General features: G+C 41.5%; 1 protein-coding gene across 1 annotated transcript in view; it reads right to left on the bottom strand.

The window, feature by feature from the left end:
* Positions 1 to 454: 454 nt before the first annotated feature.
* SLC1A3 (solute carrier family 1 member 3) overlaps positions 455 to 27,875 on the bottom strand; it is an 84,799-nt gene continuing 57,378 nt past the window's right edge. The window contains exons 4-10 of the mRNA XM_033179373.1: positions 17,855 to 18,059; positions 15,004 to 15,046; positions 11,887 to 12,179; positions 9,239 to 9,472; positions 8,511 to 8,705; positions 4,758 to 4,892; positions 455 to 2,690 (exon numbers count right to left, since the gene is read on the bottom strand). Of these exons, the coding sequence (XP_033035264.1) occupies positions 2,486 to 2,690; positions 4,758 to 4,892; positions 8,511 to 8,705; positions 9,239 to 9,472; positions 11,887 to 12,179; positions 15,004 to 15,046; positions 17,855 to 18,059 (1,310 nt within the window). The 3' untranslated portion in view covers positions 455 to 2,485. The remainder of the gene's footprint in view (positions 2,691 to 4,757; positions 4,893 to 8,510; positions 8,706 to 9,238; positions 9,473 to 11,886; positions 12,180 to 15,003; positions 15,047 to 17,854; positions 18,060 to 27,875) is intronic.

Below are 27,875 nucleotides of genomic sequence, written 5' to 3'. Positions count from 1 at the left end.
CAATCACTGTTTCTGGGAATCCCTTGAGATCTTAGTTAGCTCTTTTCACAAATGGTGGTAATAATCACAGAGATAAATCTACCTAATTTGAACGTCAGATAGAAAGTTACTTTTTTGGAAGGGCCCGTGGTGGCATCACACTTTTCTAATCCCAACATGGAAATGATTCAATTCATCTGAGAAATCTGAATCTGACATGGACAAGGAAGTACGGTCTGCTTCAGCAAAGTGCTCCGCTCACCTCCTCCTGTTTCCAGCTCCAGTTCTTGGAGTTGAGCAGGAGAGCATGTCCTTACTTATTTTCTTGTGGCTGGCTCCCCCAGCTGGCTCTGCCAAGATTTTACTTTGCTACACGGGATCCTTCCAGAGACTGCCCTGAGCTTACTGTAATATTTCCATGAATGGAAAATGTATTTTCCTTTGAGGAGAAGAATAACAACAACATGCAAAGATGTTCATGTAAAACTATTTTTTTCTTTATTCAAAATACATCTACAAAGTAATGCTTCCCAGTCCACACTGAGTGCATGTGTATGCAGAGCTTGTGATGGCTTGGTGAGAGGATGGGCTCCCTACAGGACCTTTCCATAAGAAATGGTTAGTATGTAAAAAAACACACATTGTGTAACAGAATTAAGTTGATATGATTAAGTCTTTGCTCTACTAGTATCTTAAGATGACAGCCACATACATTAACATTTGTAGTGTATTTCCCAAATAGAGCCTCGACATTAAATGGTTACTCCATCACAGCCTAATGTTAACTTTTATACACAGAATGCTTGGGGTCTATATGAAAATATCTCTAATTGTATATCAGAGGATGTATGTCTAGGTTTTCAGTCTGTTAGCATAATTAAGTCCATTCTTCACCATTTTCAGCCAGAAACTCAAACACAGCTGCTACTGCCTGACAGCTCCCACTCAGCTTCCTTGACTGGATATTCCTTAGGGGGTAAAAATTAATCTCTAAACCTGGGAGCTGCCTTGCCTGAAACTAATGCCCCTGCTGTTTTTTCTCATAATCTCATTGACAGTGTCTTCATACTGATTCATCTTCTACCATTTTTCTTATGGACACAAACAAAACAAAGGCAAACCCCACTCCAGCTGAAAGTTTTGAATGATTTGATAAGTGGGATTCCAAAACAGAAATATTTTGTTTCTCTCATTCTAAGGACTTTTGATTAAAGAAAAACACTTTCAAATAAAAAATACCCACTCAACTCATGGACTTCTATTAGACAGCTCATTCATTTGACTTCTTTCAAATATATAAGTGGTCTTTATGTTTTGGTAGGCAGATTTCATGGGGGAATGATTTTGGACTCAAGAGAAAAAGTGTTCAGGTGAAAAAAAAAAAGCCAAAAAAATGAACCTCTTTTTTATTCTTCCTTAAAGAAGACCTGTACTCTTGGTGTTTTCAAATCCTTTGTTTATAGTATTGCCTGTGCTCCACTCTTTGCTGGCTCTTTAGTGTTCCATAGTGTGCCCACAAGCACCCTTGCTAGCTGCTAGCCTTCTCTTCTGTTTGAGGAGTGGCGGGAGACATTCTTCCCAGAGTAAGAAAGAAGGGAATACTTCCCCCATTGGGATGAACTGGGCAAAGGGTTTTATGAATAATCCCAGTCCTGGAATGGCCTCCTGCCTGGCGACTTGCATAACCTGCACTTTGCACACAGGACCTGGTGACCACCACACATAGCCATCCTGTCCTTAGAAATTTTCACTCCCATTAAAGTGTCCTTTCTGAAAGCCTTGTGCTCCATGGATGGTACAGGGTGTTCTGAGGGGAAATAGAGGGCAGGCGCTTTCATGACATGACAGGATGTCTGGGCTGGAAGAGACCACAAAGACATCTAGGGAAGTCCCTCATTTTATAGATGAGGACACTGAGGCCTAGAGGTGAGATGAGATTTACTCAAGGCCACATGGAAACTGCCTCTGTCTCTCCTCACAGCTGTGCTAGATGTATATGTGCACCTAGCTACTAATGAAATAAGTATACCAGTCAGAAGACAAAGGGACAAAATCTTACTGTTCAGCTGATAACTGGTTGTAATTCAAGTTGTTAACATTTTGAAACTAAAACTCAATTGTATTCTGAAAGATTTTTAAATTTCAAAAGTTGATTTTAAAATGTTTTTAGCCTACTATTTGTTTAACTTATATAAAAAAAATCACATTTATAGGATTGTGTGCCACATAAACTTGTAAGATCTGATCAAGAATATTTTTGATCTTGGTACCTTATTAGGTAAGACTAACATGAAATGATGTAAAAATTTCAATTGTGGGATGAAAATTATACACTTTGGCCACCCAAAATCCTCCCTTGTTTTTTGGAGGACTACTTTCCAATCTTATCAGAAGGGAGGAAAGGGGATTAAGGGACTTGCTGTAGAGAATGAGCTGTAATGAGATGGAAAGATTTTATAATGGTTTTTAACACCTGGTGCTCAAGAAAGTGTTTCTTTATGTTAGTCTACATCTTGGTTTCACTGTCAATGGGTTTCTCAGTTTCATTGTCCTGTGCAATCAATTGATATGGTTTCTTCATTTCATTCTCTTCAATCACTGAGTTACCCATTTCAACATCTCTGTTCTTCAGTTCATGTCGAGACAAATGCTCCACGATCCCGGCTCCCAGGGAGTCTCCCAGTACGTTGGTGGTGGTCCGGAGGCGATCCCTGCGGGCAGGGTGGGGAGGAGGGAAAAATGAGGCTCCTGTGACCGTCACAAGATTTCAACTTACATTAGGAACTGGCCAGCAAACTACCTCTTAAAATTCAGTTTGCTGTGTCTACCAACTGCAAGATTACATAACAGACACATAATGTTCCTAATAGTAGCTATTAAAAGTTATAAGGCCATATAGATGATGAATATTCAGTTATTAGTCTGACTGGAGTGAGAGTCCCAACAGTGGGGAATAAGCCTTCTATTTCAGCTATTCTCAAAATAATACTAAGATATCATTTGTCCCTCTCAGTCTCATTTTCTCATGAATGTATAGTGGAGTTTTGCAAAGACTACATGACATGTGATGTCACAACTCACTGAAGCAGTTGTGAAACTGCAGAAACAGTTAGGAAACTCCAACTGTCTTGTATTAAGCCAGACATTAAGGAAACTTGCAAAATATAAAATAGTACCATTCTTTTCACTAAATGTTGGGGTCGAGGCCGGGCGCGGTGGCTCAAGCAGGTAATCCCAGAATTTTGGGAGGCGGAGGCAAGTGGATCACCTGAGGTCAGGAGTTCAAGACCAGCCTGGCCAACATGGTGAAACCCGTCTCTACTAAAAATACAAAAATTAGCCAGGTGTGGTGGTGTGCACCTGTAATCCCAGCTACTCAGGGGGCTGAGGCAGGAGAATCACTTGAACCCAGGAGGCGGAGGTTGCAGTGAGCCAAGACTGTGCCATTACACTCTAGCCTGGGCAACAAGAATGGAACTTCATCTCAAAACAAGTAAATAAACAAATAAAATAAATTTTGGGCTCAAAAATGGTTATGTTTTACAAAAAAAATGCTATTTATGTTAGCATATGTAACCTTTTTAAGGATGATAAATTCATTTTATTTATTCATTTTATGAATTTATTATTGTCACCTTTAAATAAAACATGTTCTAAATTAACAAATGGAAATTTATGTTTGTCCAATATGATAAATATGAATAGATACAACCCATATAGATGAAATATTGTTTCAGTTCTCAATAATTTTGAAGTGTAAAGATCAAAGACTGTGGAGAACAGTAGCTTTATACGAGAGTGCTCATGTTAACCGATGCTGACTGTGGGCCAGACAGTAGGCTGCATACTTTCTGGGCATCATTGCACTGAAGCCTACAGTACCCCTTGGAGGTAGTGGACACGGGCACCCTCATTTTACAGAGGTAGAACCTAGGGTGGTTGGGTAATCTGCCCGGTCTCACACAAGGTCAGGACACAAACACAGGTCCCCGTAAGTGAATCCTCTCTGCCTGGTCTGGGGCTTCACACACACTGTCAAGCTCTTTTCATGGTCTCAGTTCCAGTGAACACACGTTGTGCTAACTCCAGCACCTACTGTGTTCTAGGCATTTGCTTTGGGCATCCTGGGGAAAGATTTTCAAAAGTGGAAGTAAACTTTCAAGAGAAAAGGCACAGAGAATGCCAGCTGGAAGAGCAAGGAAAGGGGGCACAGGGATGGGCCTGTAGAGGTTAGAGTTTGAGAGTGTGGAGGGTACATTTCTTGGAACTTTCCCCAGATCCAAAACTCAATTCCACTTAATGACACTAGCTCTCTTCCCAGTGTCGGCATGGCTCAGCCTCACGCTATTGGGCTAGGATGGGAAAATCATTCCCACCGGAATGGGAGGCACACAGAGGCAGGGCCTGAGCTGGCATGTGGGGCCTGCAGCTTTGTTCCAGCTGCTGTGGCGTTGTGTTGTGCAACTCAGAAACAGCCTTGCTGATTTATGTTGCCTTTGCAGACAGCGGGTTTCCCAATTCCTGAATGACTTTATGGAGTGAGATCTATGGCAGCCAGATGTGCCCCTCAGGCTGATAGGGGAGTGAGTGCACATGTCGGCTGCGGCTGAGTCTCCAGATAAGGACCAGGGGTCAAACAATGAGGACAATTTAACTATGGGCCGTGTGGTCCCTCTCCTCAGAGTTCTTTCTGTAGCTGTGCCAGGCTGCCTGGCGCCCTAGAGTGACAGAGGTGGGCCCTGTGACAGTGAGCCAGAATGCAGGCCAAGCATACTCACAGGAACCAGTCCACTGCGATGATGAGCGTGATGTCGTCAGTGGGCAGGCCAACAGATGTCAGCACAATGACCATGGTGACCAGGCCTGCCTGAGGAATTCCAGCTGCCCCAATACTGGCAGCCGTGGCTGTGATGCTGTTAACAGAAGTACCAGAACAGAAAACACTTTTACAAAGCTCCCCACGTAGAGCATATACGCTGCAAAATGTGCACGGTGCCAATGCCTGACTTGCCATGTAACACAAGAGGATGCGCTTCAGGAAAAAAGTAAATGAGATTTTTTTTTTTTTTTTTGAAACAGAGTTTCACTCTGTTGCCCAGGCTGGAGTGCAGTGGTGCCACCTAGGCTCACTGAAACCTCTTCCTCCTGGATTCAAGCGATTCTTGTGCCTTAGCCTCTGAGTAGCTGGGAATATAGGTGCATGCCCCCACACCTGACCAATTTTCTGGTTTTTAGTAGAGCGGCATTTCACCATGTTAGCCTGGTTAGTCTCAAACTCCCAACCTCAAGTGATCCACCCACCTTGGCCTCCCAAAGTACTGGGATTACAGGCATGAACCGTCATGCCCAGCCTGTAAACGAGATTAAAAAATAAATTGAACTAATCATCATGCTAACTAATATTTATCATGTGCTTACTATGTGTCTTCTGATATACTAATCATGGCTTATCTCATTTGGTCCTCATACAATGACCCTTGTGAAGTTGGACCTATTATTCTAGTTGTTTTAAAACAAACTGGCAGCTATACACTTTTTAACATCCCTGAAAGTATTTTGTAAGGCAAAGTCTAAAATGCTGTAGAGTTACAATAATAATTTGTTTCTAATAATTCCCCTATCCAAGTGGAGGGTTGTAAAGTTACTGAACATTCATGATTAATATTGTCAAAAGAATCAAATTTGGTTTCTTAGTTTGGTTTGCTTAGTTAATTCAAAAGCAAAATGATTTATGCACAGAGTTTTATAATATTAGGAATACCTTTTATGAAGGCAGTGTAGACATGGCTTGCAAAGCAAATGTTTTATAAATAGTAAAGTATTATCTAGTTATAAGTGGTATTAATAAAGTATTAAGTCTGGCACAGAAAGTATTCATGGTCCCCATACTGGTCCCTTTCTAAGGTACTGGAACTTTTAGCTGGTATATTGCTCCCCAGAATGAAGACTACACTTCCCAACCTCCCTTGAAGCTTAGATTAAGCTCTGGCCAGTCAGACATACATGGAAGTGACTGAGCAACTTGCAGGGTATACCATTTCCCCACTTCCCACTGGCTAAAATCTGGGAGTGGTGCGTCATCCCGGACTCCCTGGATAATGATAAAACTCAAGGGACTTAGTCCCTTATACTACAGAACATCTATCAATCAGCCTTAAAGGCTTTGTGGAGCAGAGCTGTGCTGCATGAAAGAGAAATATATTTCTATCTTGTTTGTCACTCTTACTGTTATTTTTAACTCTGTCACATGCAACTGAACCTTTTTTTATAACTCAGAGCCTTTCAATCAATATGCCAAAGTATAGGTTACGGGTGAGCTGAGATAATGATCTCCTAAGTCCTATTGCAACTACTTTGGGCCTGAGGTTCCCAGAATCCCCGGGTCAGTCAGTGACCTCTGGCCCTGATCAGCCTTGTCCTTTTTACTCCAATGCACCCTACTACAACTATTATCATTTTCTACTAACACAAAACATACAGAGTCTAACAACTTATTTCTAAATAAACATAACAACAAATGTATGGTGACTGATTAGATGAAAAGAAACTAAGATATCAAATGTAGGCCATAAATGAGGATTTGAATTTGGTCTGGAAGTAAAAGCTGTAAAAGACATGTTTTGGGGGACAACTGGGGAAATTTGAATATAGATTGGATATTCTGGAAGTATTTTTAAGATTCTTACTATTGTGGTTATGTAGAAAAATATCCTTGTTCTTAGGAGATGCATGCTGAATTATGTACAGGTGAAATGTCATAATGGCAGAGAAAGACAGAAAGAAGAAGCAAAAATGGCAAAACGTTTGCAATTTTTCTATCTGGTAGAGGATGGTTGTTATAACATTGTTTCAACTTCCCTATACGTAGGGCAAATTTCACAACAAAATGTTGAGTGATAAAAATCCCCCCAAATCTGACTTATTTTGCTCTCCAAAATGTACTTTTAATAACATTTTTTTGAAAACCCCACAACAGTGAAGAGCAGAGGCTGATCTGGATTGTGAGTCTAAAAGCGTCCCGTTGCCATTAGACTCAAGCGGACCTTGTGCAAAATAACTTTTAATAAGTAAAAAGGAGGGATTATATATGCATATGCACAAGGGTATGCCTGGTGTATCTCTGGAAAGACAACAGAAGAAACTTGCAGGTAACACTGTTTGCCTCTGCAGAAGGAAACTAAGAGACTGGGGGAAGGTATGGAAAGGAAAATAACTTTTCACTGAACACCTCAAATATAATAGTTTTAAAAATTCTCCATAAAAGTCAGATTCTTGAACTACTTGTCAGTGTGGTCTGTCATCTATCTTACACTGGCTAAAAATTCACCCAGGCCCGGCGCGTTGGCTCACGCCTATAATCCCAGCACTTTGGGAGGCCGAGGTGGGCGGATCACGAGGTCAGGAGATCGAGACCATCCTGGCTAACACGGTGAAACCCCGTCTCTGCTAACAATAGAAAAAAATTAGCTGGGAGTGGTGGCGGGCCCTTGTAGTCCAGACTCAGGGCCCTTGTAGTCTCCTGTCTCAGGAGGCTGAGGCAGGAGAATAGCATGAACCCGGGAGGCGGAGGTTGCAGTGAGCCGAGACTGCACCACTGTATTCCAGCCTGGGTGACAGAGTGAGACTCCATCTCAAAAAAACAAAAAACTCACTCAGGAGAAAAAGTTCATCTAACTTTTTATTTTATGGCAGTATATATACAACCTAACCTATTTTAATGCTTTTAAATATTGAAGTATAATCTAACACTTTTAAAAAGGAGAAATATCCATACTATGTATTTTACAGACATTAGAAAGAATGATGAGGTAGACATATTTATTGGTCTATTGACAAGCAAACCAGTCAAAGGCAAACATGTATGTATAATATAATTTCACTAACTACAAAAAAAGAAGTGTGTGCATGTCTATGCATAGGAAGAGTCTTTCCAAACCAAACATGAACAATGGTCACTTACAGAAAGATGTGGGGTGATATGATGGCAGGCAAGTTTCCCTTTTTACTTTATACATATCTATATTTTTTGAACCTTGTTATTAATGAGTGTATACATCTATACTCTAAAAAAAAAAAACAATTAAAATATCTAAATATAAAATGATTACCCCAAATCCCCACCTCTTGATTATGTGGGATCCCCTTCCCAACCCTGGTTATCCTCTTGTCTTTTAAAGGCATTCTTTTTGTTTTGTTTTTTTTTTGAGATGCAGTCTTGCTCTGTCCCCCCGGCTGGAAGGCAGTGGCACGACCTAAGCTCCCTGCAATCTCTGCCTCTGGGTTCAAGCAATTCTCCTGCTTCAGCCTGCCAAGTAGCTGGGACCACAGGCCCGTGCCACCACACCTGGCTAATTTTTGTATTTTTAGTGGAGACAGGGTTTCACTATGTTGCCAGGCTAGTCTTAAACTCCTGGCCTCAGGTGATCCACCCGCCCTGGCCTCCCAAAGTGTTGGGATTATGGGTGTGAGCCACTGCTCCCAGCTTTAAAGGCATTCTTAAGAAAGGGTTGTATAGAACTCTTTCCTTGTACCTGATTGTAATAATCTGTCCGAAGTTCAGTTCAAAGTTGTTAACTTGAGCAATGAAAATGGCAGCCAAAGCCTCATAGAGGGCAGTCCCATCCATGTTAATGGTGGCTCCTACGGGGAGCACGAATCTGGTGACACGCTTGTCCACGCCATTGTTCTCTTCCAGGCACTTGAAGGTGATGGGTAGGGTGGCAGAACTGAGAACAGTGAAACAGGGCACATCAGCTGAGCATCCTGGTCATTCTGACTGTCTGTGTGTTTGGTCTTTGGGACAGACAGTTCCTTCCTCTCCCATGTTGTAACTTAATGGGAACTGAGTCAGCACTTATATAAATAGGGGAGCGGGTTAAGAACAGCGTGGTCTCCTCACGGGGTCATTTGGCAGCTCTCCTGCTTCTGGGTTCCTCTGTGAGGCATCACTTGTGATCATGCCCCCATCACGACAGCCTGTGCCAAGTCACTCTGCCTCTTCTCCCTCAGGCAGATGTCAACTAAAGAGAGATGAAGTGGGCGGGAAAGGATCGTTGTTTTCCAGTTCATCCCCACAAAAGATATGTAGCCAGGCATTCCCCAATCCCAAATAGGTGTGATTGGCATGAGAAGTGAGAAAGCTGACTCATCATTCCTGGAAGTTTAAAACCCAGAATAAAATGGCTCCTCCTACACCCTACTTGAGGGACCCTGGCTCAAGGTAACATTTCAGATTCATTTTCCACACATATATACATACCTTGAAGAGGTCCCCAGAGCGGTGATGAGTGCTTGCAACAACCCTCCAATAAAAACCCAAGGGTTTTTCCGTGTTACCAAGAAGTAGAGGAGTGGCAGGACGATGACTGCATGAATGAATAAGCCAACAATGACAGTCACAGTGTACATGGCAAGCTGCCCCCCAATCACGCCCATGTCTTCCATCTCCACAATCTTCCCGGCAATCAGGAAGAGGATACCCACTGGGGCGTACCTGGGGAGAAGCAACACCAGCACGGTTGGAGTCTGGTTTCCACCAAGCTAGTCCACAGAAATTTCCAAGTGATAAGAAAAAGTGAAAGAGAGTAGACTGCCAAACTTTCCTGCCCAGGATACCATTAGGACTTACAGAAACTGTGGACTTTTTTTTTTTTTGTAAATATGAATTTCCCCTGATTCTTGCAGAATCGGGCTTTCCCCTCCCTCAGAATTGCTCTAGGACACAATGTTTTTCTCTTAAACCTGGGAAAAAAGGCAGATACAGAGCTTTTGATACCCACCTCTGTCTTCCTAGACAGCCCTCCTTTCACTACACGGGGGTCGCTTTTCTGGTCTTCAGATGCCACTCACTCCCTCTGCCTCCTGCTCCCCTGCTAAGTGTCCTGAACTGCTGGAATCCACTGCACCAATATCCAGACTTTTGCAAGCATTTTCCACATCAGAGCCTAATTCCCAAGTTAAAGCAAGAGACACATGATGCTACGCCAGTGTCTCAGGTTTGCAGTCAGTTCTCTTTTTCAAGGGCTACTTTTATTATTGCCTTTCCATAGCTACATACCACTTACAAGATCACTTAGTATTATTCTTCAAATCACCTTTTTTACTTGAGTAAATTTACTTTAAGAGAAAATTTTATGTTATAGTGCAAATGAAAATCTAGTACTGCTTGCCATAAATAGAAGATGTCCATAAAGTAAATTCATGATTAAACTTAATAATGTGCATGTATGTACTACCGCAATCAGGTTATAGGTGTTCTAATGAAATCATTGTTCCCCACAGGCTGCTACTGCCATTTGTGAGCTTTCCTCCTGCAGACAACGCAAGAAAAAGCAACTGAGACTCAAAATGACTTCTCAAAATGAAATAACCCAGAGGTTGCTTAAAGACCTCGCTGCCTGGATTTCCCTTCTCTTTGTTTCATATGTGCAGCAAACTACAACCAAACTCACATTACCAAACACAGAGAAGCCAATCACACTTAAGGAGAAGGGTCTCCTGGGAACTGTGGAGGACTTGTTTCAAAGCGGAAAATACAATGCTTCTTTCAAAAGTCCTTTGAGAACCCAGGCCAGGAAATCATAGGAATACCTGTTTTCAGAAATATAGGAACTGAGCGTTGAATGTGCAGGCGAATGTACTGCTAGACAAGCTGCATGTGAGATTCATTCAGGGGCCTTGAATGGGCTTCTTTCATAAAAGAGGTGAAAGGTGGAGGCATTTAATAATATGAAGATAAATGTCCACTTTCGTTCCTGCCAGGACTTCAAAGGAGCCTTCCAAGTGGGGGCTCCCGTGGAGACCACATTCTGATCTGTCTTTGTGCCCAAGTTCATATCCATCTTGTACAAATTCCTGAAAAATGGATTTCTCTGGGCTTTGGTGGCATTAAAGACAAGCGCATTTTTAATCATGTTGGTGAGTGACTGCTTTTCTTAGCAATGGATTCTTTCCTGCTTCAGGTGCCACAGAGGAGACTGGATTAAAAATAAAGAATGAAAGAGAGGCAACCTCCACACAAAGCCTAAGTCAATCAAAGGTTTTCTCCCTGTTGGGTAAAGTTTACTTTCCAAGGTCAATGCTCCTCTTGGGTTTATAGTCTCTTCCTTTGTGTCCTGCTGTCAACTTTATTAAAGCAAATTTTGTCATAAATTGTGGCTTGGCATTTTATAATACTTCCTATGAATCCTTTAGACATTGCAGCAGAACTGCCATTTACAATTCTTTCTTAGGGCTGAAACAGATGAGGAGCCCGCAGTCTTCCTGATGGCCTAAGGGGCCTCTCTGCTTTTCCCTTTACCGAAAACATCCTTCTTCTGGCACTTTGGTATGTCTTCTTCCTCTGTTCATTCAGGTCTTAACAAAGTATGTCACCTCCTCAGAGGCCTTTCTGTACCATCCAAGGCAAATTTTGTGCCTTCTCCTAGTTACCTGCTATTTTATTTTATTTTTCCACAGCACCTGTGACTAAAGCATATGGTTGATTGATTTGTTTATTGTCTGTCTCCCTTAAAAGAGTGTAAGATCTGGAATATCCTTGTATATTTTCTTTATTGCTATATCCACAGTGCCTGGCACTATATGCTTAGCATATAGTAGACACTCAATAATCAGGTCTTGAGGGAAAAACTAGATAAAAAATGGAGAAATGAGGAATGAGATTCCATCAGCACTGGGGTAAAAGGAGGTGACAGCTTTTGAAAACAAGGAAGCAAACTTATTAAGAGAGGCTTGCAGATAGGTTCAAGGCCTCTAGAGGCCCAGAGATTCATTGATTTTCCTGTGCTTACCAGAGTGAGATCACTGCAATTGGCCATCCTGACTCGTGACACCTTCCTCAGTACAGAACACATGTTGATGGCAATAACCATCTTGTATATAGCATATACAGAAAATGGAAATACATACCACATTATTACTGCTACCAGTCTCATGATGGCTTCGTTGAGAGAATCAAAGAACTCTCTCAGGGCCTGCCCCTGTTCCTTCATGTTTCCAATCACAAAACCGAAGCACATGGAGAAGACAACTAGACCCAGGGCATTGACTCCATTCACAGATCCTGGAACTGGGACCAGCTCCTCTGTGATTCGGGTAAGAGTCTCCATGGCCTCAGACACGTTGTTTATCACAGCACCCACAAGCGTTTCGTTGGCCTGGATGGGCACTTTAAAGCTTCTCTTCTCATAGTTGGTTTTAAACTTAAAAATAAAAAGCACAATGAGGATTAAAGGTGATTTTTTATTTTTTTCTTTATATTTTCCTGTTGTCAAATTTTCTAAAATGATATTTATTGCTCCGTATTCAGAGACTAGTGTTATAGAAAGTCTCTTTCTCTCTCTTTCTCTCTCTCTTTAATCTGTGGCAAACCCTTACTGCTTTCTCAACATAGACAGAAACACATACTGAAATACATACAAATCATGACACACACACACACAGACACACACACGCACACACTCACTCAAATATACAACAAATGATAACAGAAAAGAGATATCCAGCTAAAGATGCTGGACTGAACACATGCATATGCTTTTGCTTTCTTCTGAAACCCTAATAAAACGACTATAATGGGATTTTTGTTTTAAACCATAAACCCAAATATTCACAATAGTCCTCTTCCTTTCTGTGGGGATCTTGCTATGGTATAATAGATAAATCACCTGGTATCCTTTCTCTCATATTCCACAGCTGTGAAACAAGAACAACTGTGCTGGTTCTACCTCACAGTGTTGTTGTGATAATCAAATTAAACAGAATGTATGAGAATATCTTGCAAGTTTTAAAGTATTGTACTAATTTCTGCTAACGGTGCTCAATGACAAAGCCCTTCAGGGATTAGACCTGTTTAGAGATTTCAGTGGGTATTAAAAATTAAAAATCCCTAAATAACCAGTCTCCAAGCCATTCTTGATGTTGTCAATTCTTAAGAATAGGTGCCTGATTAATAGTTGGTGAGGACAACTCACCTTCTCCAAGTCTGTGGTGGGATTTCACTTCTAACTCAAGAGATGGTCTTTTTTCCCATCATCTATTCAGTTTCTGCATAGATGCCCCAGTCAGGAGATGCTGGCCATGTGAAACAAGTAAGCTCATCCCTTTGTGATTTTAATGAGAGTAGAATTCCTGATCGTGATAGCGATTGTAGGGAAAGCACCAGTGAGAGTAATAATATATGGATGGTGAGTGAATCTAGAATCCAGGGGAAGAAAGTGCTGCTGTATATGAAGTGCTTGGTCATTTCTTTACTAAGGCTTAATGGAAAACTTTCTTATCCACTGGGAAACAACTGTTCCCAAACAAAGGCATGGCCAGCTGTCAATACTATGGACACATTCCTGAATAGTTAGTAGCACTGGTAATTTCAAGCAACAAAAAAATTGGCCCCATTCATCTATTCCAATCAACTCTCAAATTTCTTTATTCCATTGGATTCTTATGCATTTTGTGGATTGTCCAGGGTAGATTTTCAATCCTGATCAGTCTTTCTTATGCCTCTAACGCATTCCCCTTAGACTCTCTTTGCAGCATGCGCAGAAACTGCAACTTTGTTTGCGTTCTGGTCTAAGCCAACTAGACCTGGAGAGAAACATTTTCTTTCCCTTCAAAATCCTGTAAATGCAAACCCAAATCAAACACAATCAATCTGCACAAGTCAGCACTTTTTCTATCTGAAAGATCTGGAAATCAACATTTTTGATATCACCCAGGGCCAGTTGACTTACTGGAATGTCAGCCCCATGGTGCTGGAGTTAGCTGGTTGGATTGAAAGGCGCTTATTATTTACAGTTATAGTTGTTTTTCAACAAAGAAAGTTAGATTTTGGCCTCAGGCTTATTTATTTTAAAAGAAAGAACTTGGTTTGAATGTTTCAATGTGTGCATGTATTATATATTAAAAATAGTCTTAAAAATTATTACAAGGGAAAAAAAAACAAAGGGAGACTTACATGTGTAAAACCCAGTCTTCTACTAGGTTGGGGTTTTGTTTGGTTTGTTTTACAGATCCTAAGCAGAAGCGTTAGGGAATTACAACAGGAGTGAATTGACACCATATGGAGAAATGTTTGGGAAGTATTATTTAACCCAGAGTGTCTGCTTCTCTTTTAATATTTTAGGCAACAAAGCTCTTATATTCAAGTGAGGTTAAAGTGAACTTTATTGATTTTATCTTCTAATAGTAAAAGGTATTTGTATCCATAACACAGAGCCAAGAGTTGCTTGTATATGAGCTAAAAGGAGCTGGACCTCACTATAGCCTCCAGGTTGGGGTCTCATCACCCTGAATATTCCTTTCTTGGAAGCAGAATGGAGTAGCAGAAAGCAGACAGAATTTGGAGTCAACACAGTGAATCTGAATTCGGAGTCTGCCACTTACTACTTGTGAGAATTTGTGCATGATACATAATTGTCTTGAGTTCATATAGATGAACTGCCCCATCAGTGAAATGAAGACAATGATATTTATTGTATTTATGTGAGGACTAAAAATAATGTTAGTGCTTGGCATATTGCAGGATTTCCATAAGTGATGATGCCATTCCTTTCTGCTTTGGCTCTCCTTTAGAGTCCATTAGGTCCTTGGTAGACTTGAAAAAAAAAAAACCCAGTCCATTGATATTTAAATCAAACCCAGAAATCTGAATAGTCTCTCTAATCTTCTTTAAGGCAAGTTATAAATATATTTTATATTGGTGTTTGCTTGGTTGATGGGCTTTTGCCAGCAGGGAGTTGGGGGATAGGAAGGGGCGGGGGGGCTTGTGATTAGCCTTCTTAACAATAGCAGACTCAATGAGCTATTTGTATGCAAGACACACAGTGTCTGGCAATTACTAAGCCTTCAATACAAGGTAAGAACCATCCCTTCCCAAAAAAATTCCTAGAAATCACTAGTGTTTTTAATCTGGTTGACAAGAGAAGTGTTTCTTATAGCAGAGAAATGAGGGGGGAAAAGAGGGTCCCACTTGGTTTGGTATAAAAAAGAGGAATTTCAAAGGTGAGTTAATGTCTGTAGAGTGTTTACCTGTTTAAAGCAGGCTTCTACCAGATTTGGAGGGAACATGTTCCTGCAAAGAAAATAATAGTCACTTGCAAAATTTTCCAAGTAATAAGTTTGCTCCTTAAATTCTGTTTCATTGTGTGTAGGGTAAAGATTGCATTGAACCAAGCAACAAATGGAAAAAGAAAAATGTTAGTGGATTTTACGACTTGAAAAGGAATATATGGTCCTCCCTAAGTGTGGCCCATGTTGTTTATATTTTCAGGGGAGTCCAAACTCGACTCATTTATCCTCTTGTCAGCCAATGGGGTTCTTCATTCAGCCATTATCTTATTAAAAACTCTGCTGCTAGGAATAATCAAAGTAAGAATGGAAATGACTTTTATCGTTAGCTTTCTGGCTAGGGTATTGTTCAGCAGTGGTCATTTTGGTTACCGTGCCATGTGTCTAGGAACCAAATGTTTTGAATCAAAAGCCACGGTCAGCCTATGGAATTTTGTTCTCCAGAAAAGTCTCCCAAAGGCATTCTGGGGAATGGGGGTTTGGCACTGAATTGCTAAATCTTCTGCAGCTCTTTGGTAGCCAATGGAAAGATGACCTGCAAAATCTGAACCTGAAGCCCATGTGGCAGGATCTGTTACTTCTTCAGAGACTGTGTCAAAGCAGTGTTTGTGTTTGTAGTGGGTAGAGTGAGGGACAACACTCTGGCTGAGAAGTCTGTCATCAACTGTGTGACACTGGCCGAGTCATGGCACCCATTTATGTCTCAGTTGACTTATCTCTTAAAGAGGAGATTGGATTAAACTATTATTAAGACTCCAAGATGAAAGACTGTGGGAGAAGGAGACATGACCCGGCAGTTATCTCAAGCTCAAGATTCCAGCAGTTGCATGTTACCAAAGTTATATTTTAATATTATACCCGCTTGTCCCTTTCTTCCTACTAGACCATCCTGTTTTCTTTTCCTTCCTATCTATGGGGTTGTTGCTATCAACCTTGATAGAAATGTGCATTCAGAAGATTCCAGGATAAATGCTCAAACCAAGTGATTGGTTGTGAGCAGGATACATTTGTCACTGGAGCAAGGCAGGGCAGAAACACAGTCTTCTGATGGATCAACCAGACTGGGGATGACGAGATTCCAATTCTTCAAACAAGGAGTAAAAATTATAGGGAAAGAAAATGTAATATAATAAAATACTTCTAATCTAAACGATGTGAGGGTAAAGTTCATGAAGGAATGGTGAAAAGCCTTAATTAATTGTATGAACTAAATAAAAACATAGCTATTGAATGTCAGCTTGGCATGGAGTAATGTTACAGGGTGGCTTGATACATGCAGATCATTGTGATTAACTCCCTGAAAAAAGACTTTGAACAAGAGGCCCCTTGGGCAGTGTTTACATACATAGAGATGGTGTGAAGTCACCCGTGGTGGGAATTGAGAGGTGCTGCTGAAGGTACCCTCTGCTCCCCAAATCTCTCTTGACTTTACCTGCCACAGCCCCATTCCTTGAGATGCAATGGAGGAATTTCCTTCAGATGATCAATGGGGAATGGGCCCTTTACACAGGTATCTAGAATTGGCAACCCAGTCATTCTGCAGGTAAGTTAGCTGAAAAGCTGGGAGGAAAGAGCTAGTCTTTGGGAAGACAGGCTGGGAGGCACTGAACAGTGGGGGAATGCTAAGCAGATGGGGGATCTAGAGCCTATGCTGAGATATCTTTCCTTTATCCTTCTAGATTCACTCTCCATTCTGTCTGTGCCCTGGGAGCCTGGCCTCTATGGACCACAACACATGGGTTCTCTCGCCCTCTGGCTTCCTACTCCTATTGGGTTTGTCTAGTGACATGCACTGACAGATCACAGGGCAGAGGGAGTCTATATTCTTCTAGAGCTCTCTTTGACAGATTTGGTGGCAGCTCCCTTCCTCCATTTAGGGTTCCTGAGGCCCTTCTCTCCCGAGGCTATAGCTCTTTCACCTCCTTTCTTTTGCTCCTTCATAGCTAAGGGTGGTAACAAAATAGTTTCTTACTGTTAGTGCTTTGGGGCCTCACCATCCTTGGTAGGTTCCTTTAAGGTTGCCTGCACCTTGGCAAACCTTCTTCAAGGTTCCTTTTGAGCATGTGGTATGCTTCCTGCCAGGACCTGACTGAGCAAGGGCAGGTGTGTAGGGGAGAGGAAGCAGGAAGGTGCCAGGATAGAATTTTGACTTACTTCACAGTTCTACATAAGGCCGACTCTATTACCAAGTCTGCTTCAAGTAGCAGATAAGACTCATTTGTAATCAATGTATGGTTTGTACGTAAAACAACGCTAAAGAAACCATCCTTTATTCTTTTATTACAGGCCTGCCAAATTCTTTCTCCATAAACATTATGAAAGGAAAACCTTGGGACAGGTTTGGCAAGATGATCTCTAAAGTCCCTCTGGAACCAAACTGTGTATAATGCGTTGTGCATGGTGGGCAATGATACTGATCACAAGTTCTAAATCAGAAGGGTCCAAAGAATAGCACATACTTGAATAAAAACTAGCCTTAAAGAACAGCACTTAAGAAAAATAGTTTAAGAATTATTAAAATTCCAAGGTGAGCTGCATAGTTGAGAGAGCTCAGTGACCAGATTCTGAATCCTAAAAGCAAGGTTCTTAAAATCCATATCCTCTCCTTGCTCTTTTCTCCTCTCTCATACAAGATCAGAAAATGGATCCTTTCTTCAATTTCTATAAGAAAGAAGTAAAGATATATGACCTTCATTTCAAGCCTAGCAAGGCTGGTTCAGTCAGACACCCCTTCCAGGGTTTGATTAGCTTCCCAGTAAGAGGATCTGGATGGTGAAAATACACCCCAAAGAACGGGCTTGCAAGGACATACCTGATCAAGTCCAGGAAGGCATCTGCAGCTGTCACTCGTACAATTTTGCCTTCTCTGTGCATGTTTTCCTTTGTGCCCTTCCCAGGATGGATGATGATGACAATGATTATGCCAATCACCACAGCAATGATGGTGGTAGTCATATAATAGACTACAGCTCGCATTCCCATCTTCCCTGATGCCTTACTATCTAGGGCCGCCATTCCTGGTGGAGGCAAACAGAAGATTTTCAGGAAGTCAGTCGAGGGAATTCTGCAGTGGAAGACAACGGGAACATCATTTCCTTTATACTCCCCTACCCTCATCCCACCCAGCAATGGGATTTCGTACATATTGTGAGAACCTGGCCCCAAATTTTACAAGGTGAAGGGAAAAGGCCGAGGCTAGAATGGTGAGGCATCAGCGGTGTCAGTGAACATGCAGTCACTCATTTTCTGCCCCAGGAGTTGATTTCACATGGCCAAATCAATACTGTTCTCTAACGGTCCGAAAGCGCATCAGATTCTTTCCTAGGTTACTACTAGTTGGGGAAGCTACGAGTGTGAGCATTGTGTGTGTGAGTGTGCCTGTGTGCATGTGTGTGTAAAGAAACACTTAAAACATTTTTCCGGCAGGATAATCTAAGTTTACTTCAAGTTCAAGCACTGTGGTGATTCACACACAGATTAACTGCCATTAAATTCTTTCAAAGGAATTATTTTATATATGTATTTGGGAGTCTTTTTTTTGATGTTTTAATGTACAATTTAAGCTATTATTCTGATCACCCGCTGATCTATCTTCAATTTGCATTTAAAGTAGACATTGGGTTATAAGGTTCTCAAATAGTTTCTCTGTTATTTCATCTCATCCAATCAAAAAATTTTTAAAAATTATCGTGGCACAGTTCTCATTCTTGTACCCTGTCTTCCTCTCCTTTGCCCACAGGTCTGAGATGCCTCATCTCATGCTAAACATCCCTCTTTCCCTCATTTTCAGGACATCTTCAAAGTCTGCCTCAGGCAAGGTGTCATCCTAGAGAAAAAAGGAGGCGTGACTTTTAAGGTTTTTCTAATGGCTGTAGCTAATGGAACACAGTTTGACGCATTTTCGGCTGAAAAGCTATTGGAAAGGACACAAAACTCTCAAAAGATTAAATTATCTATATTAATATGAGCTCTTCTGTTTTATTAGCTGTATCTTCACTTTTCTTCATTCTTTATCCTCCCCAATCCCACTGAAATCCAATTATAGTGTAATCCAATTACAGTTAATTGAGTTTTTTTAAAACAATTTAAAATGATGTTTCCACAACTGTATTAAAATGTTATACTGTATTTCGGCCGGGCGCGGTGGCTCAAGCCTGTAATCCCAGCACTTTGGGAGGCCGAGACGGGCGGATCATGAGGTCAGGAGATCGAGACCCTCCTGGCTAATACAGTGAAACCCCGTCTCTACTAAAAAATACAAAAAAAAAACTAGCCGGGCGAGGTGGCGGGCGCCTGTAGTCCCAGCTACTCGGGAGGCTGAGGCAGGAGAATGGCGTAAACCCGGGAGGCGGAGCTTGCAGTGAGCTGAGATCCGGCCACTGCACTCAGCCTGGGCGACAGAGCGAGACTCCGCCTCAAAAAAAAAAAAAAAAAAAAAAAAAAAAAAAAAAAAAAAAAAATGTTATACTGTATTTCATAATGAGTATCAGATTCTAATGGTGGTTTAATATTTAGTTAGTGGCCCTGTTCACACAAACATATGTACAGGTTGTGCAAACTCTAAATATTTGCATATTTAGAAGGTAAAGTACTGATAAAAAATGGTGTCTACGATTGCCAGATAACTGGCTGGGTTTGCTCAAAAATCTTAATATAAAGGTAATTATCTTAAGTGGAAATTGAAGCCATGACTTTCATTTTATAATTTCATTTGTATTTGAAACATATCACTTATAATTTTCATCATAAGCCCTTAGTATTTCATATGTTCTTATTTTGAACAACCTAAAATACAGATTAAAAAGCAATTAAGTAACAGTCTAAAGGATTTAACACCAAGTGGAATGGAATGGGAACTTGAACTCAGGTCTTATGTAACTAGGTTCAGTGCACTTTCTGCCTCTGAGAAAACCAACTGTAGCTCCCACAGATAAGGAGGCCAGCTTTGGCTTTGATGCCATGCACTTAGCCTCTTTTATCCTGGGCCACTTTCTCGAAACCAGGGGCTAAGTATTCATTTGTTAGGATGGCACCACTTCAACACTTCAACTATGTTAAAAATGGGCTAATCTGTTCCCAACCGAAGTATCCCATCCCCCTGCAGTTTCATTCTCAGGTCTGAATCACATCTGAAAATATCTTGGCTTGGCTGTGCTCAAAATGATTTCTCTCAGAAGGGGCCCACTCTCTTTCCCATGAGTGCCTGAACTTGTCACCACCAAAGCCTGCAATTCTTTCGGCTCTCTCCCTGTGGAACCGGCGAGTGGTGTAAGCACAATACGCCGGATATCTCTGGGTACCAGGGAGTACCAGGCGGCAGTATTTTCTTCCTCCGAGATGCTTTTTTCCCTCTCGCGTTCTATTTTGTGGTGCTGTTCCGTTCTCACGCCAACTCTTCTCTGACGCTCCTGCCCACTATTCTCGACCTATAGCTATTCGGAGAGAGTGCTAAGTGGTCAAGGCAGAGCACTGGAAACCAAAGTGGCAAAGAAAGGATGAGGCTTATACGTCCTTTCTCACACCATGGGGAGAGGGATAGGCAAAGTTATCCCAGTACCCACAGCTACAGGGCTGTTGACTCTAGAAAATAAAGTTTATAGGTTTTTAAAACATGTTTAAAGTAAAAACCAATATGAAAGCATTTTCTTCATACTTTCTAATTCTAAATAGCAGAAGACAACCATCAAGGCATTTTTTCCCCAAAAGGCACAGAAGGAGAATCAATCATCAAATGAGAGGCCTCCCTCACCTCTGCATATTGGCCCTTATCCTCTGAAAGATAATAAAACAACAGCTGCTATTGTTTTGGCCAAGAAAGGTAAGGAAGTATATTCATTAATCACGTCTCCATGTAGGTCCTTCCCTTAAAGGAGGATCGAAGTCCCACACAGAGTTACTTGACCACCTCTACCACCTCTGTTCCAGGTACCCTGGCTTGTAAAACGAATGAGACCACCAGGAACAAGGTGGTACACTGTCATCAGGGAACAGCAGGACTGATGTGTACAATCTGTTCACACACAATGGCCTTAATACTGGTGGCATCAGGAAAATGGAGGAAGAACTCTGGAAGATACAACCCCAAGTGAGCAGGGCATCACTTTCCCCACCCTCACCTAAACTCTGTGATCATTTCCTTTCCCTAACCTCAAGAAAGATGAGAGACTAACCTTTACACCAGAGACTAACCAGAGATGTCAGAGTGTCTGGAGTGAGGTTAAAGTACTAAATCACTTTGTAGAACGGGGCAGGAACTGCCCTAAATATTTGGGAAGGAGGAAGTTTACATTGAGCCTTATCACTTTAAAATATATGGGAAAAAAGAGCACTGGGGTGATGGGGAGACAGAAAGTCACTTTGGTATGTAGGTAATTGTGGGAGTGTGTTACGACAGTCATGCATTCATCTAAATACATATTTGAGAAACACATTCCAGAGCAAGTGGTAAAGATAATGATCTTGACTAGCTTCTTTTTCTTCATTTGATCTGGGCTTAGCTAAACTAGCGCAATTCAAGACATCATGACATCTTTAATAAGAAAACAACCTGCCTACAGAACCAAGACCCCCCTGAAATCCAAAGAAATACTATATTGTACTATTGTTAAAGTACCATCATGGCTCTTTCACTTACAATGACACATTTGTGTTTGTGCTTTGTACATTTTGACTTAACTTTTATCTGGTCCAAAGACTCACTCACTAAGTCCTATCTTTGATTGATGGTAATAGTCATTTAATTCCATGACAATTGTATGATGCAAATATTGTTGATATTATATTATAGGTGAAGAAACAAGAGACCAGAGAAGTTAAATAACTTGCCCAGCGTTGCACAGCTAATAAATGGCAGTGGCAGGATTTGAACCCACATTTCCAAGACAGTATTCTTACTGCTGTACCTCTCTTTTTATGGACAAGCCAGGAGTCACCCATGTTTTATTTGCTTGTTATCCATGCTGACTTTCTCTAACTTTCTTGCATTTTAGTTAATTGCTCAGATGGGCCACTTGGCTTGAGGATAATTCTATGGAGGAATATAATTGTGAAAAATCTCTGTCCAATTACCCAACATTCCCTAAACCTACTTTAAGATCAAGGTGATTAACACTGGCCACAAGAAGGACTAGCTAGAGAGCTGATAATATCAGTGCAAATTCTTCACCATTCCTAGAAAAACAGCCCAGAGCATGTTTAATGGAGGGTGGAGAGCCGTGCATATTTGCTGGCTTCTGTGAGCACTTGAGTCTTTTTTTCTTTTCTGCAAATCTAGCCATAAATAACCACTTATCAAGCAAGCAATCATTTCTCCAAACCTACTTCTGTTCAACAATGAGTTAAGCATCAGAAGGAGATGGAAAAAGACGCTTTCTAGAAAGCAAAAGATTAAAACTTTGCTTCAAACACCTGAGTATTTTAGGCAGTAGTCACATGGAAGAGAGAGGAAAGGAAGAGAGTTTCTTGAGCAAATGGGTAATTATAAAGATAGCCTTTTGGCAATTGGTTTGTCACAACAAATATGCACCAAATTCATGGGATTTTAGGGGCAGAGAGGGAATGTTTCATAAATGTTTATGTGGTACTCTGTAAGACTGCATTGTAAATTAGATCTGTTTTGGTATAATAATTAATATGACTTCTTGGATAAATAAAATACATATTCAATCAAGTATTAAAAGACAACATAAAATGTGCCAAGTTCCCAAGTTTCCATCATCGGCATGGATTTTATTCTCCCGTCTGCTGAAAATCTATGACTTGGACATTAACATGGACCAGTGTACTCCCCCCAACAATTCCCATCTCTGGTTTTGAAACACGAAATCTAGAGAAGCAGTCTTCCGGTTTGAATTGTCTTCCCACTGATCCCCATGATGTTTCATTGTTCTTCCAGGGCCACTGGACCAGGTCCAGGAGGAACAGAAAAGAGTGACGGCAACTGCTGATTCAAGAAAATTGTTCTGTTTCAGTTTTTATTTTATTTTGGATGTACTCCTTCTCCACAATGAGTTTCTCAAACATGCGTCTAATGAAAGCCGCCTGTTCTCAACCCTCCTAGAATTTCAAGATGCGCAAACTTACAAGGAAAGCAAGGGTGAGCGCTAATATGTACTGTATTCATGTGAATACAAGTTTTTTTAAATAAGAAAATCAAACTCTGAAAATACAATATACTTCATAATTACAGATTGAAAAATGGGCTCCTGTGTCCTAGGCAGCTGCCCAGTGCTGGGGCCAGGGTACACTGCCATCCTAGGAAGAGAGTGAGGAGGAGGGTGAAAAAACTCACCCAGGAAAGGCAGTGAGGGGTGGTGAGGGAGCACAAAGAAAGTCACTTCAAATCTCTCTCTAGCTAGAACTATATTGTTTTTCTGCACAAAAATATTTTCTTGTGGCCCATTTATAGACTAGCTTGTAAAAACACTGCAAAGTGCTACGATTCGAATGGTTCTGGAACTGAAGACAAATCTTTAAAAGTTAGACACCAAATTGTTAGTGAAGACTGATTATGTCACAATTTTGCATCGCAGTTAGTAAGCCGGTGATAACCTTGGAATGTAATCTAAAAGACACAGTGGCACAGTGGTTAAGAGTTCAGACTCTGACGTTAGAATACCTGGATTCTACTTTTGGCTCTGGTACCATGTGGCTTCTCCAAGCCTCAGTTTCCTCCTCTGTAGAATGTGAAAAATAGAAGCTCCCTCATAGGGTTTTCACTGGCATTAAAGGGGCTTCCATATAGAAAGCACTTAAAGTAGTGTTCAGCACATGGTAAGCATTCAACAAATGTTAGGTGTTATTATTACTCATTAAACAGGTATATAATAAACAAGTTGCTCACAAAGCATTATTTCACCTCTAAGACTTATTTCTGATGTAGAAAATAAACTACAATACCTACATTGCAAGATTAGAGAAAACATACTTACAGGGTACAAAGTATGTCCTTGATAAAGGACAGTTTTGTTTATTCTATGTCTCCTGCTGCCAGAATTTTAGTGCCAAGAGAGCAGGACCATCTGTCTTATTCATTGCAGTGGCCTCAGTGCCTAGCATAGTGTTTGCACATAGAGGGGCTCAATGATCATTTTTTTGAATAACCAGCCATTCTTACTAGTGTTTTTGTTGCTATGCTGGATAAAGGCCACAGCTTTTTTTTTTTTTTTTTTCTAACACTTAGATTGGGTTACTATATGAATTACAAATTCTAAAGTTGCTTTTGTTGAAAACACTCTTTAATTCTGACTCACTAATTTTGGTTGATCTTACCCCAATTAATCCAAAATAATGAGGTTCATTCTGTCTGGAACAATAAGAGACAAACCTTGTGGGGAAAGAGTGTCAATGCAAACCCAGCGTTACCCGGAGTTTCATTTCCAGAGCTGGGAATGAGTTCCCGGCAAGGTGGCCCTAAGCTGCTCAGGAAGCCCAGGGGGCTGGAAAACTTCCACTTATTACTCACCACCATGGAATGGGCACCCTATTGCTTTCCCTTCCTTTGCCTTCTCTCTGGTACTCCTATATTATTTTCCCTCTTTTGCTAACATATTTCCTTCTTGCAGATGGGCCTATAGAAGTAACTGCTATAGCTCTATCTGTCCGTATGTTAACAGGTGAATGAGTGAATAAATGAAAACAAAAATACAGAGAAGGGAATGAAAGAGAGGCCTGTGGTCTAAATGTGTGCCTTTATGAAGTCAATTTAGTAGGCCATAACTAGTATTTTCATCAATTATCAAAGAGAATAGTAAATATCACAGTAGGTCACATGTGGTAAAGGTAAGTATTGTTTTGTGAGAATGTTTTTCAGCTCCTTGTGTGTATGTGTGTGAGTGCCAGATTGCAATACAAAATATATTTATTATTGTAGTTTCTGGTTAAAAAAAACAAAAAAGTTTGCAAACACTGGCATAAGCCCCCATTGGTTAATAGTAGAGGCTTTAAAAAGGAACCATGGGCTGGGCATGGTGGCTCACACTTGTAATCCCAGCACTTTGGGAGACTGAGGAGTGTGGATCACCTGAGGTCAGGAGTTTGAGACCAGCTTGGCCAACATAGTGAAACCCTGTCTCTAGTAAAAACACAAAATTAGTTAGGTGTGGTGGTGCACGCCTGTAATCCTGGCTACTCGGGAGGCTGAGGCAGGAGAATCCCTTGAACCTGGGAGGCAGAGGTTGCAGTGAGCTGAGATCATGCCATTGCACTCCAGCCTGGGCAAAAAAGAGTGAAACTCCATCTGAAAACAACAACAACAACAACAACAAAAGGGAACCATGAACTATGTATTGTCTTCCCTTCCTACCATCTTTGCTTCCTATGATCTTGGACTGCCCACCATACCCAAGAACTTGCTTCATCTCACTAGTGGAGACCACAGAATGAGGATACTGATCTCTGGTATTGGGTCATTTCACTTGAACAGAAGTTTTATGGACATCATAACAAGGGAATACATTTTAGAAAGGTTCACTTTATGGAATTTTGAGCAAAGAAGGCAATTTACTTTTATCAGTGATTCTTGGTGAAGAGAATGAAACCACCTCCATGAAGAGTGGAGAACTATTTTGCAGAATTCACAGTTACAGGCATTTTCACATGGGTTTTCACCCTGGTCAAAGGTTCCTTCTCATTATGGCTGTTTATAATATCACAAATGACATTTTACTAGCCTATAACACGGGTTAGCCTTATAAGGTTACATTGCATGAAAACACCAAGTGTTCCTTACAGATTTGCCACGTGTGATGGTACATAATTTATCAGGGAAACTGATTTTTAAATTTGATCGTTAAAACTTGTCAACACGTCTTTTTCTTCGAGCTCTAGTGTTCCTTAAGAAAACGAAGTGCAGGGCCGGGCGCTGTGACTCACCCCTGTAATCCCAGCACTTTGGGAGGCTGAGGCAGGTGGATCACCTGAGGTCGGGGGTTCGGGACCAGCCTGGCCAACATGGGGAAACCTGTCTCTACTTAAAAAAAAAAAAAAGCCGGTCGTGGTAGCGTATGCCTGTAATCCCAGCTACCCAAGAGGCTGAGGCAGGAGAATTGCTCGAACCTGGGAGACGGAGGTTGCAGGGAGCAGAGATCGTGCCACTGCACTCCAACCTGGGGGAGAGAGCGAGATTCCATCTCAAAAAACAAAACCAAAAGCAACAAAACAAGAAACAACAACAACAGCAAAAAAAAAAAAAAAAAAAAAAGAAAAAAGAAAAAAAAGAAAAGAAAACGAAGTGCAGAAAAGCAAAAGAGAAACATTCTCTTTTGAAAGATTAAGTGGAAAAAAATTAGTGGCGAAGACAATGTTATTAGTGACAGAAAAAGTCAAATAAATCACGTATCCTGGGTCTGATAGGACTAAGCAGACAATAACTTTTCTCTGGCTACAGTCGTCCTTTGAGGATGAACTTTAATTCGGAAGCAATGAGAGGAAACTGAGGCGCAACTTTCACCACTGCTACTTCTAACATCAAAGAACTTTCAGCGCCCTTTGGCTTAACCTTTGGGGTGAAGACTGCCTCTCCCGGGTAAGCAGCCCGTGGTGGCCTCTGAGTGGTCAAGCTTTATTTCTTTCTACGCTGGTCTTGACCATTCAGTTGACTCTCATGACAGCTTAACACAGCCCTGTGATCTTTCCAGTTATGTGGTTTGCCAGAGAGCCCACCGCAGGGACTTCCTCTCCCTCTCAGCAAGGTCACCGGAAAGTCTCAGAGGGCGCAGCTCTGAAATTCACTTCTCAGAGGCCACAGCTGCCGGCTCAAGCCCCGCTGCGAGGCGATTTGGATACCCATTTACCCTTCACATGAGCCCATCCTTCGCTCACAGTATTGGAATGTGCCGCACAATATGCTTTTTTGAAGAGGAACTAGAGAGTAATTCATCTTCTTTATGTGTGCTAAGCAGAGCAAGAGGGAGAGGCGAGCGAGACCCACCATGGGCCGGGGAGTCGTGATTAGTAACAGCTGACAGCCTCAGACCAAGACCCTTTCTTTGGCTACCTCATTGTAACAGCCGAGCACAAAGGAATGACTGTCCTCTTGCCAAGATTTAGAAACCCAGGACCACAGAAAATAGCAGCAAAAAGCAAAGTGTGTGTTGGACAGTGGGGGCAACAGGCTGACGAAAGCCACCCTTGGATCTACCTGTAAAGCCTGGGTTTGGAAAGAAACCTCTATCACGTGGAAAGCCCTGTCTCCCCGTGATGCCCATTCACCAGCAGCACCAGGAGCGCTGATGGTGGCGGGAAAAGTAGGTGAATTCACGCACAGAAAGAGCCTGGGGAGAGAAGCAAATTGCTTTGGTTTAATGAGAGGAAGTTCTTTGAGGGCCAGAGCCTCAGCCTGTCTCCCTTTTTATCCCAAAAGAATCATGATTTACAACTGACCACTGGATGAGTAGTTTGCAGTTTCCACAAAAGCCGTCTTTACTTTGGATTGTGTTTCTTGTTAGGGAAAAGACCTTCCCGCATGACTGTCTTGGGAAGATGATCGAGATAGCACGTTTCCTAGCTGGCAGAATGCTAAATGGGACTGAATTCCACAACCAGGCTTGACCTGTCCAAAATTAACCAAAGGACTTCTCAAGTTGACTGCAGAGCATGTCAGACTCAAGGGGTGCCCTTTCTTCCCATGGAAGGCCTGTCCCTCACAGAAGAAAAGAAATTGAAATGAAAGCCTCATAGAAGTTGAAAGCAATATATGAATGTTAAAGACCAATGCAATCTGGCCCTGCTTTGCCAAAGAACAGCCGAAGCAGGAGGGTGACTCCAGGCCCAATCATGAGTCTGGGAAGCCTCAGATTCTTGTGGCCAAAAGGGCCACACGCACCTGTGCTCAC

Source organism: Trachypithecus francoisi, unplaced genomic scaffold, assembly GCF_009764315.1.
Source record: "Trachypithecus francoisi isolate TF-2019V2 unplaced genomic scaffold, Tfra_2.0 Lachesis_group2, whole genome shotgun sequence".
Lineage (NCBI taxonomy): Eukaryota > Metazoa > Chordata > Mammalia > Primates > Cercopithecidae > Trachypithecus > Trachypithecus francoisi.
This window is presented reverse-complemented; position numbering and strand designations above follow the sequence as displayed.